Genomic DNA, 11843 nt, shown 5'->3' on the forward strand with positions numbered 1-11843 from the left:
ATAACATAAAGACTATACGACAAATATCATACCTTTGGTGCTGATAATTTTTTACAAACGTTTGTGTTTGTAAGAAGACTTTTTTATTATTATCTAAGAAATAAATTTGAAGTCTAGCAATCATTTGAATATAGAGAGGGGTTGATTAGTATTGAAATGCACACGTAACAAGAGTCCCAAATGAAGACGAGACTTGAACATAACAAATAACAAGAGTCTCAAGGACAAACATTTCACGGAAGGATACAATTTCTTTCTTTTGATTTTTCATCTTATAATAGTAAGTATATAAGAAAGCTTGAAAAATCATGAGAATTTAAGCAAATGTATAATATGAAAACGTAAAGAAAGTTAATCAGAAATGACGAGCAGCTGAGGCAGTTAAGACTGTAAGGATGAACAAGAGGAGAAAAGATGCAAAGGACAAAGCGAGTGAGAGAGTAACACGGTTACAGTAATTATGGACGTAGCCGCATATCGGTAGCCAACCGGCGTGTGTATTACCATACTTTCCGATGTAACCATCCGACATGGCCGCAGAGAAAGACGATATAGCCGTCAACGTCGTGAGCTGTACAACATTATTAAACTCTCTTAGGCTAATCTTGATAAAAATATTTTTTGGACAATTTGGAGGCCAATGTGTATAGTAACTATCTAAATTTTGAGGGTCTCTGTATAGTAAATTTTGAGGGTTAAAGCGAATGTTTCTTTCGACTTTGCCATAAGCTATTTATATCGTCCATATCTTATATTCAAATAGAAAAGGTGGAGAAATAATTACCAAATCAAAGAAGAAGAGTGCAAAAACAAGTCCTCTTCTACGGACAGCTAAACAAGCCCATACGAGCGTAAACAATGTCATGCCGGCGATAGCTATTTCTGCGTACACCAAATACCTGCGAAACATATCAAAGCAATTACACACTTTCCTGGTTACACCATTTAAGGTTGTCCATGTTTTAGGTTCGAAGAGGTCGCAAACACGAGACAAATCAATGAAATAATGATAAACGAGATGTGAATGAATGAGACATGAAAATTCAAGTATGGAATTATTTTACATATCTTTTGAAAAAAAAAATATTTTACATATTCTTCTACGTCACAATAGAGAGATATATCTTCTTTAATACTTCTCCATTTTTCGCAAAATTTCCTACCAGAGTGTGTGAATTAATGATTTTCCAAACGTACTTTAATGTGCTTCGGTGAAATTCCATCGGACGCAGATTGATGATGCGTCGATCTTTTTTTAATTCACTAATTAGATAAGTATGTGCACCTTGATAAAATGAGCAAAATAGTATACCTAAAGGCAGATGAGTAGTCGTATTTAGCCTCAAAATTAATGCCATAAACAGAGGCGACTTCATGGTTAGTGATCGTGAGCCCCATGGAGGCCAATGCAGTGCCAATGGCTAATACTCTCATCGATACTTGAACCCCAAGATTCATTAAAGGCGTTCTTCTCCCATCATTTGCTCCCATCATTATTCAGATTAATCAAGATTTTACTTTCCTTAAGATAAAGAACACAAGGGGACAAATGATACAAATAAGACAAATATATGGTTGTTGTTTGTTGTGGTTGTTGTGGTGTAAGATCCCAAAACTTTGCCAAGACAAGAGAAAGAGAAGTGGCATGGATAAGAAGAGATAAAGCGAGCATGATTTTATAGCAAATTAACATGTGGATGAGATTGCAAAACAAGATATTTGAGGACGTTGGATGATCGAATCCTCTGCCTAAACAGCTGGGCACTTTCCGTTTGAATACATTCAAATTGATAACAAATCTTTGAATATATATGTGTGTATACATATATATATATAGTGTATACACGTCATTTTAAAACATTATTTGGTATTTTAAAAAGGAATCTGGATAATTAAATTATTATCGGTTAATTATGTTATTACAATGCTGAGAAATATTGTATAAATGATTATACAACCGAAAGTTTGAATTCTAAACTATAGAATTATAAAGTTGTAAAAGTTATAAAGTTTATCTTCTAAACATTAAATCTATTTTTTTTTTACTATTTTAAAGTTTAAAATTTATATTTAGAGTTTATAGTTAAATTCAGCTGTAACGTATGCATAACCCAGCCGTAAAGTATACATAAGTTAGCCATAACATATATGAATGGTATAACTTAGCCGTAGTGTTCATATAAGTCAGCCGTTAAGTGTAATTTTTCGCGATGTTTCGTATTTTGGACAGGAATAAAATCATTCTTTCAACTCTGAATACAATATTAAAACTCTAATAGTTTTTTTAAATTTGAATTTCAAACCTTAATTATCAACTATAAGCGATGTTTTGGAACCAAATTCTTACGTGGCGTCGAGTTTTTGTTTATCGTGGCATTAAAAAGTAACAACATTTTTGTAAATATGTTTTTTCATAACGTAAAAAAAGCATGGTTGGTATTAAAAATGGTAGTAATGAAAAAAATTGTATGTTTTTCCTTAATTATTTTAAAATATGTCATGTTGGAGTAAACTTTCCAATAAAAACCTGAATAATAAAATAACTTAGATTATACCCAGTAGTTGATAATTATATTATTAGATCGAATTCATTCATTTACAAGTTTTCAAAATAAACAAAACAGTACATATTTTGTAGATCATATATACAAAACTAACAAAACTTACATATATAGATTTTATTTGTTTAACATTTTAGTAAATAAATATATAAATTAAGTTCTATTGAACTTTTAAATAATAATTTGATTAAGGTTTAATTATCTCTGCACGTATCCTCACATCTTCTTTTGTCTTCTTGGCAGATTCTGTTGTTCGCTCCTCTATAGCAGCACCATCCATATTCTCTTTTTTCGCAGAACGATACTTTTTTTGTAAACATACCTTTGAGACTAAAACCTATATAAAAGACAATAGAAACAAATTAATTAAAACACTATAGACAAAATGATTGTGTTTATAATGATGATAAAAGGTTGAATGAAACCTAAACTATGGATAACCTATATTCATGGACACTAACGAAGGAAACCAGTACAATACAAAATAAAGCAAATTTCACTGACGACATTGTAATCTACTTTTTGTTGTTTTAAGGAATTGATGTTCGTGAACATATATATATATATATATATATATATATATATATATATATGTGTATAATTAATGGTAGATTTGTTGTAGGGAAATCTAAATAATTTTATTCTATTTTTGTTCTAAGATATTGACACCTAATTTATTTTGAGACATTTTTGATGGTTTTGATTTGATATAAAACCACCTAAATATGACAATCAACGCCAGTCATATATATTGTTGAAAGGTCTGTAGCTAAAATAGAATAGAGATGGTTAGGGACAAATTTTGTTCCTTACTAATCATACGTTTTGAAATGGCGAATCAAGTATTTATTTAATAAACCGAGTCTTTTACATTTAGAGAGACAGTTTCAACATTTTAGAAATGAATTTATTCTAGTTTTTCTCAAACATACTAGGTGTTTTCCTGCACCATGTGCAGTAAAAGAATTTTAAATATTTTTTAATAGATAAATATAAATTATATTTATTTTTTTATTAATATTATAAATTTTCTTTTTTCTTATCAATATTTTAATATAAATTTGATTTAACTGAACATTAAATTAAGATAAAAACAATTTTGTTTATTTAGAATTATATTTAAGAATGTGCATGTATATATTTAAAATTATAATCTTAGGAATATTTTCTATCTATTTATTTTAATTAAATATATTAAATAAATATGTAAAATTGCATAATTATCAAAAAATTAAAATTAAACAATATTTATAAAATCTGTAGATATATATAAGAAACTAATGATTTTACGATTTAATTTGATTTTATGATTTAATTTTTATAATTTTATAAAAATATGTATATATTTTTGAAATATTTTTAATTTCAATGATATTTCAAAATTTGAAATGCATAATTGAATATTTTTTTAATGATGATTCATGAGTTATTACCATATTTTAAAAAAGTCCAAAAATATAAATCGACAGTAAATGTAATATATGAGTTATTACCATATTTTAAAAAAATTACCAAAATATAAATTAACATTAAATATAATTATTCATGTCATATTAATCTATAAGACATGTTATCAATTTAGTAGCCATGTCACAATTATTAGAGACACTAGATATGAGCCCGTTGCGTTGCAACGGGTTTTGTTTGATGTTTTGTTTGATGTTTTAGTTTAATAAAAACATAATAAAAATCATTTTATTATAGTTTTTACGATTTTTCTGCATATTTTGTGTGAGATTTATTTTATAATTAAAAACCATTTTTCACACATAAGTTCAAGTTAATATTTGTATTTTATAATCATTGTTCATTAGATCAATGTTGTAAATTTTGCAATTAGGATTAAAGAATATAATATACCTAAACGTTTAAACTCAACACAACCCAAAATAAAAAATTGAATGAAAGGTAAAAAAATCAAAGTCAAATACACCAATCGAGTCAAGGAAAATTTATACATGTTCTTATGTACTAACTTAATGCTTTATTAAATAAGTTTTAAAAAGTTTATTTTGCTATGATTTTAAAGAAAGGGGAAAATATTATTTTATAAATCTCCTATTTAATTAAAATTAATAAATTAAATAAAAAATTAAATACTCTTTACATTTTTTTATATTTTAGAAAAGGAAAATTTGTCATATAACCTATTACAATTATATTCTCTTTAGAATTTCAGAAAAAAATTGCTATCAAATAATTATTTCTAGTTATTAATAAATAATCTTAAAATTGCTTTTATTAACAATTTGTTTCAATACCACTTTTACACTTCTTTCGTTAATTAAAGAATTTTTAATATTATTTTCATCATCACATACTCTCTTTAAATATTATAAAATATTTTTTTTACAATTCTCTTTTGGTTAGGACTTAGAAATATGATACAAATTTATTTTGCTTAGGATTTATTTAGAAAAAAAAACTATCAAATATTCTTTTACAGCTTTTAGGATTTTAGAAAAGGAAATTTATATTACTTAATCTTTTACAATTATATTTCATCTAGGATTTATAAAAACAAAATTTCTATCAAATAATTATTTCCAGTTAATATTAATTATTTTAAAAAGATGGCATTTTTAAATTTGTTTTTTCAATATCACTAATGTTTTTTTTCAATTTGTACTGTTAATTAAATAATTGTTAGTATCATGTTTAATATTAAATTTTTAATTAAAATTACTATTATTATTTTACAATTCTCTCCGGTTAGGATTTAAAAGAAAAAGAAAAAAAAATCTTAATTGGTTAGATTAGAAAAGAAATTTGTTTTTAGAAATCTCTTTTATTTAAGATTTTTATGAAAAAGGTTATTTTCAAAATCTAATTTTGTAGTAATTGACACATGTTGCTATCATATCAGGTGAAATGCTTTAAGTTATTTTTGATTTATACTTTTTTAACACAGAATTACTAAAAAATAAATTTAGTTAATTATAAGAAAAATAAGTATACTTTACCTTTACATTTTATTTACACTTGTTAAAAAAAAAGGAAAACTAATTATTTTTATTAGTTTTTCCTTATGATTTTTATGCAACTATTTTATTTTTAATAGAAAAAATATCTGTTTAATATATGATGTAAACAACAACATCAAAATTGAAAGTTATGTTATAATAAATGTAATAATGATAATAAAATGTTGAGTTGTATCAAGAAATTAAAAGAAAATACTCGGGTAATACTTTTCATGTAAATACTATTGTGTTTTGTAAAAATAATATGTGGGAGCTTAAACCTAAATATAGATGTAAAATGTTTGTAGCTATTTTTGGTCATAATTTTAAACATACAATTATCTATTAGAAAGGAAAGTTAGTTACTTATAAGAAAGTAATAAGAGTACTTTTACAATTTTCTTTTAATTAGGCTTTTAAAAGGAATATTATTTATTATAAAGTTAGTTTTTTCTCCATGTTTTTTATTAAATAATTGAAATTATGGGATTTTACAATTCGTTTGTTTAACATTTTTTTAAAAACGTTGAATTTATCTTTTATAGTTCTCTATCTTTAGTGAGTTTAAGAATAAACATTATATTTTTAAAAAAAGAATTAACTTTCTAATACCTTTTTGCAATTATTATTTTTGTTTAGTCTTTTAAAAAAAGAAATTACTATCAAATATTTTATAATATAGAATTTTAAAGACTATGTAATACTAATTTCCTTTTCTAAAATATATAAAGATTCAAAATATATTACTAAAAATAATATTGAAGAAATAATTCTAAATTTTATTTAATAATGAAAAGTAATTATAAAAATTATTTAATAGTAATTGTTTATAAACTTTCCTTTTTAAAAGACTTTTCCTTTTTTTAATTATTATTTTTGTTTAGTCTTTTAAAAAAAGAAATTACTATCAATATTTTATAATATAGAATTTTAAAAGGCTATGTAATATTAATCTCCTTTTCTAAAATATATAACGCTTCAAATATATATACTAAAATAATATTGAAGAAATAATTCTAAATTTATTTTAATAGTGAAAATTAATTATAAAAATTATTTAATAGTAATTGTTTATAAACTTTCCTTTTTTAAAAGACTTTTCCTTTTTTAAATATCTATTAATAATAAAAAAAGAGAATTATATCATAATTTTTACACATGTCACCATCTTAAAAATTTATTGACACATGTCACAATCATGTTAATTAGTAACTTTGAAGAACCAAGCTTTATATAATAAGATTGCCATTTGGTATATGTATATTTAAGAATATATATGTATATATATACAGTTAAAATCTTAGATAAAAAATTATTTATTTTATTTGGTTAAATGTATTAAATCAACTTGTACAAATTACTAAAAATCATATAAAATTTTATAGTTATCAAAAATTAAAAATATATAATATTTATATAATTTGTAGATATCTAAAAGAAACTAATGATATTACGATTTTTTTTTAAAATTAAGAAATTTAGAACATTTTACATAATAAAATTTTTATAATTATAAAAGTAAAATTATATAATATTTCGAAATTCAAAATGTTTTATTTAAATATATTTATTTTAGTGATGATTTATGAGTTATTACCATATTCTACAAAGTTTACCAAAATATAAATCAATATTAAATGTAATATATGAGTTATTGCCATATTCTAAAAAGATTTCCAAAAATATATATCATCATTAAATGTAATTGTCCATGTCATATTTAATCATATGACATGTCATCAATCTTAATCGCCACGTCACAATTATTTTTGTGAGAACGATTGTAGAGAAGACATGTGGCAAATCACTTCGCAAATAATGTCTAGGGATAGAAACTTTTACAAATACAATCTCTCCAAAACAAGAAGAAAAACAATTATATATATATATTCGAGATCTTCTTGAAGAAATCAAAATATTTAGCAGACAACATTAGTTGCTCCGGTAGAGACAGGACTTGCTGCTTCAAGCAACATGGGTTCCATTTCATCACCACTTTGTCACCGCACCTTCCATCCGATGATGAAACTCCGGGGAACTGCATCGGAGTCGCTTCAAGAGACGAAGGGTTTGGTACAGCCAATGATGACATCTTCTTCTGAGCTGCCGACTTGAGCCTATACCTCTCTGCTCTTGACCCAATCACCTGTCCCATAACCGATGCTGCTATGGTAAACACCATCGCCATCTTCGGCATCAACACTGACTTCCTCAGTATTCCTATGAAAGGAACGGCAGCGTGAAGGGCTATAAACCAAGATGCAGAGAACTTTTCAGTGTGCTCTCTCCAGACCCCAAGAGGAACGTTTAGCGCCATGCCGAGCATCCCAATCACAAGAACTTTGGATGATAAAGGCTGCGGGCGGAGGTTCTTGGCGAAAGCTGTTTTTGATATGGCTGCTCGAGCTGCTACTATTGCTTTAGGGCACTTGTAATGCATCCCTGGAGGTGGCTGCAGGATCTTCGCCACGAGCGGTGCCACACCGCTTACAGCTCGGTTACGATTTCGCAATGGGGCAGTTTCCTGTTTGTAGCCAGTCGTCACTCATAGATTCGTGGTTTCCTCCCTGAAAAGAGCAGCCATGAGCATTTAGCTCCTATCCTAATGTGCATTGATTAGGGAAGAAGAAACATGTTTGAGCAAAAGAAGGGTTTACCTTGGAAGAATCCTTGTTGTTTTTGGAAGAGTCAGAGTTTCTCTTTTGGTTTTTAAACATGTGAGAAAACGCATCGAATCCAAAAGGGCCTCCAGGTCCAAAAGAAGAGAGACTAATGGTGGCGGCCTTAGCAGCAAGTGGATTGAAAACAGGGACGGGCTTCTCAGCTTCAGGTCTGGCCCTGTCAGAGAGTGGGACAACACCATCATGGCCGTGGAAAAGCCTAAACGCGGTATCAAAATTGGGTCCATCCTCGAATATAGGCCCTTGACCTGCTGCTGGTGCCTGGAAGGGAAAGTCAATGATGATGTAGATAGGAAGCAGTGGAAAAAGGGAGGGAGTGTTAAAAAACTTACAGGGATGGGGAAAGGGAAGGAGAGGTTAGTGGGCTCGTTGATGTTCCTCAAGAAAGGGCATCGGAGAATGTCAAACTGAGAAGCAGCCATGTCGTTGGAGTCTCCCGTACAATTAGCCATTCTTGTTGGTATTGGAAAAGGAGAAGAATCTGAACAACAAGAAGAAGAGGCAAAAGGAATCATAAGAAACGAGTCCTCCTTACTAAAATGACATCAACAGTAAAACCAAAATCAAAGGAAGAGTAGTTAGTATACGACACGAGAATGGGGGCAAAGTATTTAACTTTGTATTGAGAAAGGTTTAGATGCTCCCAAAGCTTGAAGCTTTGATAGACATCACTATACCAAAATCAAATTTGAAGGTTATAGAGCCGAAAAGTCGTTAAATTGAAGAACAATTGGGATATAACTGAAATGTGAAAAGGAACCACATTTGATATACTAAGAGAACAGAGCCACACAGAAGCAATATGAAAAAAAATCAGAATGAGTAGAGCTATGAGCACTAAGCGAATTGAAAAATTGAGTGAACATATAAATATAGAGCTAGACGAGTTCTCTCTAAATCAGATCCAGCACAAATTGGTAGAAATGGATAGAGAGAGAGAGAGAGAAGAAACTTACGGATAAAGAGACGGAAGACGACGACTGATCAAATCGGAGGAACAAAGTGATGAGAGGAAGAGGCGTGTGGGAGGAACGATACGATGAGAAGAAGAGAGAGAGGCTTAAAGGAAAGAGAAAGAGGAAGAGGTGGATAACAAGTTAGGTGGACACGATTGGGTGTTTTTCTTGATTTTTTATTTAAAGTTTGAGTTCTCTACCTGCTTCGTGCTCACCACGCGCCCTCTCTCTATCAGAGCCCATCTACTTTGACAATTTGCAAATAATAATGCAATTTTGCATTCCTTTTGTTTGAATGTTATGAATTTCAATACTCCCAACCATTATTTTGTCAACAGTCTTTGCCACTTTTTCTTTGTTTTTTTTTTCTTCTGCGGAAGTTAAGGGATGGCGATTATAACTCTCTCGTTCCTGTCGTGTTTCCTACTTTGACCCAATGATTCCGTTTTCATGAGACGAAAGAAACCAACTCATACATACCCTGTTAATTTTGTTTGTTTGCTCGAAGTTTACAAAAATATATCTATTGGACCTTTGGGCCCAATGGGTTGTTTTTTCTTTATTTGGGGAGAAGCACAACGATTGGGCTTCTACATAGTTTTTCTTTAGTCCAGTTGGCAATGAAGTTACTTTCAAATTCAGATATGGATACGTTGTTTCAGATATGTAATGGTGCCTACTGACCAAAAACTTGAGTTCCTTGCTTTCCCCAGTCCTGCGGTGAAGGTTCATTAGGTTTTGAAGACTGCATCATCTTTGCATATATATAAGAAAAAAATGTCTGAGCAATGTCATTCAAAATAAAATTGCTCCTGCCTCCTACTATACGACAAATCTATCACTATCAAATCCTGGAGCATTACTGAGATGAAAGTATGATGTGAAGTGAATGGAAATGTAACCAGTAGAACTTTTAAGCTCCACCATAACATTTGTGTACTGTGTTATATCACAAAGGGTGAAGGCATAAGGTGGGGAAAATATCTACTAAAGGGTAAAGCACTTTAAATGGACGATGAATTAAGGGTACATACTACTATTATATATACACAAATAGTCTTCATCTATTTTTTTTTTGGTTAATTGGTTTTTGTATATTGTTCACTTGTACGCATCCTTGACCCTGTGTTTGAGATGCTTGCGAATGAATCTTTGAACCTAATATATTCAGTCAGATGACCATAAAAGTTAAAGACTTGGTTGTTATTTTAGTGATTAAAGTGTATCTATTTAGGCATATTATTGGTTTCAGTTAATATTTAATAAAATGATTACAACAGATAATACAACCTTTGTTCCGTGTTTAGCAAAGTATGCCACTCACTAAAGCTCTATTCTTCGAGCTATATTTGATTGGTGATTCATAGGCCGCCTCACTAAAGCTCTTTGTTAGCAGTAAAGCATACTCTAGTATCCCTAATAGTTTCGCATATATCCCTTATTTGATATTTTACACTTCGCAACAACATTCTTAAGATTAAATATTTTTGTAAGTGCCTTATTTATATCTGATGATATGTCGGTATGTGTATTCTGATTCTGATGTACTGCTTATGTATGGAACATGAAGCAGATGCTCTTCTCCTACAGTGTTGACATTTTATAGACAGTTAAATATATTTGAATTCGAAAGTGGAGAAAGTGAGGACGAGGAGGAATGGTTGGGAATGAGTTTTAACCGTCTAATAAGGAATCTGCATGGTTGGATGGAACCACTTCCTTTGACCGTAGAAGAACCACAGAGACTTTATAAAGTAAAATGCTCCACAGCTAATTATTTACATATTTTAATGCAACAGATTGTTTGATCACTCAATTAGCTAATAGAGTGAGACTAAAAACGAAAGGTGGAAACTATAATCAAGATGCAAATGGGTTTTCATTGGTCAATCCTTTTCATACACTTTTGTTTCCACTTTCCAGACGTCTTCTGTTTCTCCTTTGATAGGTTATTTAATTAAATAAATACATTAAGTGATGATTGATATATAACGTGTGAGCTTGTAAACCTAACACTACATTTTACCACAACACGAAAGTGATTTATTCCACTTATGATCTTCTTATTGAAATGTTATGTTACATGATATTGATTATAGCAATTGTTACGAATAAGAACTTTCACACGAAACATGCTAATTTTCAGCATATCAAGCAATGGTGACATGGTCCATGTGACCACTGACCTCCATGGGTACGTATGACATACTGTATCACTCCCAATACCGTCTTGGAAATATGAAGGCTGAAAACAAATAAAAAATTAAGGCCTATCATTGAGGGTCGTTAATTTTAAAAAATTTAACAAAAGAAGGGGATAGTTTCCACAGTTCAGCTACAACCACTTGGCTACTTAAGACTTTTAAGATTTTTTGGCCGATTAAATTGTTAAATGATAGACGACCGGAAACCCAAGCTTATATTGATTCTCCTCGGGGCCGGCACTGACAACTCCCCATGATATTCAAGTTACTCTGTCTTGAAATGGCAAAAGGACAATGAAAGTAAAATCGTGATTAGTTCATTCTCATCTACTTATCGATATCTAATTTGACGAGGACTAAGCTTATTAACTGGTTTTATTTAACTTCGCATCATACCTTCAACTCGTTTTCCATTCACTTCACATCATATCTTCCAAACGCAAATCAAATCTTGTAAAATATTTCTAGTTTCCCAATT

The 11843-nt window shown here is 29.4% G+C and overlaps 1 protein-coding gene and 1 non-coding gene across 2 annotated transcripts; both read right to left on the reverse strand.

The window, feature by feature from the left end:
- Window positions 1–197: 197 nt before the first annotated feature.
- On the reverse strand, window positions 198–1647 carry LOC130510520 (CASP-like protein 1F1). Its single transcript, XM_057006910.1, has 3 exons — window positions 1313–1647; window positions 785–899; window positions 198–571 (listed from the first exon to the last, which is right to left on the reverse strand). The coding sequence occupies exons 1-3, from the start codon at window positions 1492–1494 to the stop codon at window positions 356–358; spliced, it is 513 nt and encodes a 170-aa protein (XP_056862890.1). The 5' UTR covers window positions 1495–1647; the 3' UTR covers window positions 198–355.
- Window positions 1648–7321: 5674 nt separating this feature from the next.
- On the reverse strand, window positions 7322–9322 carry LOC108851408 (uncharacterized). Its single transcript, XR_008944191.1, has 4 exons — window positions 9162–9322; window positions 8538–8686; window positions 8182–8466; window positions 7322–8091 (listed from the first exon to the last, which is right to left on the reverse strand). It is a non-coding gene; the product is annotated as an uncharacterized LOC108851408 (transcript).
- Between the last annotated feature and the right edge of the window lie 2521 nt (window positions 9323–11843).

This window comes from Raphanus sativus, chromosome 4 (assembly GCF_000801105.2).
Source record: "Raphanus sativus cultivar WK10039 chromosome 4, ASM80110v3, whole genome shotgun sequence".
NCBI lineage: Eukaryota > Viridiplantae > Streptophyta > Magnoliopsida > Brassicales > Brassicaceae > Raphanus > Raphanus sativus.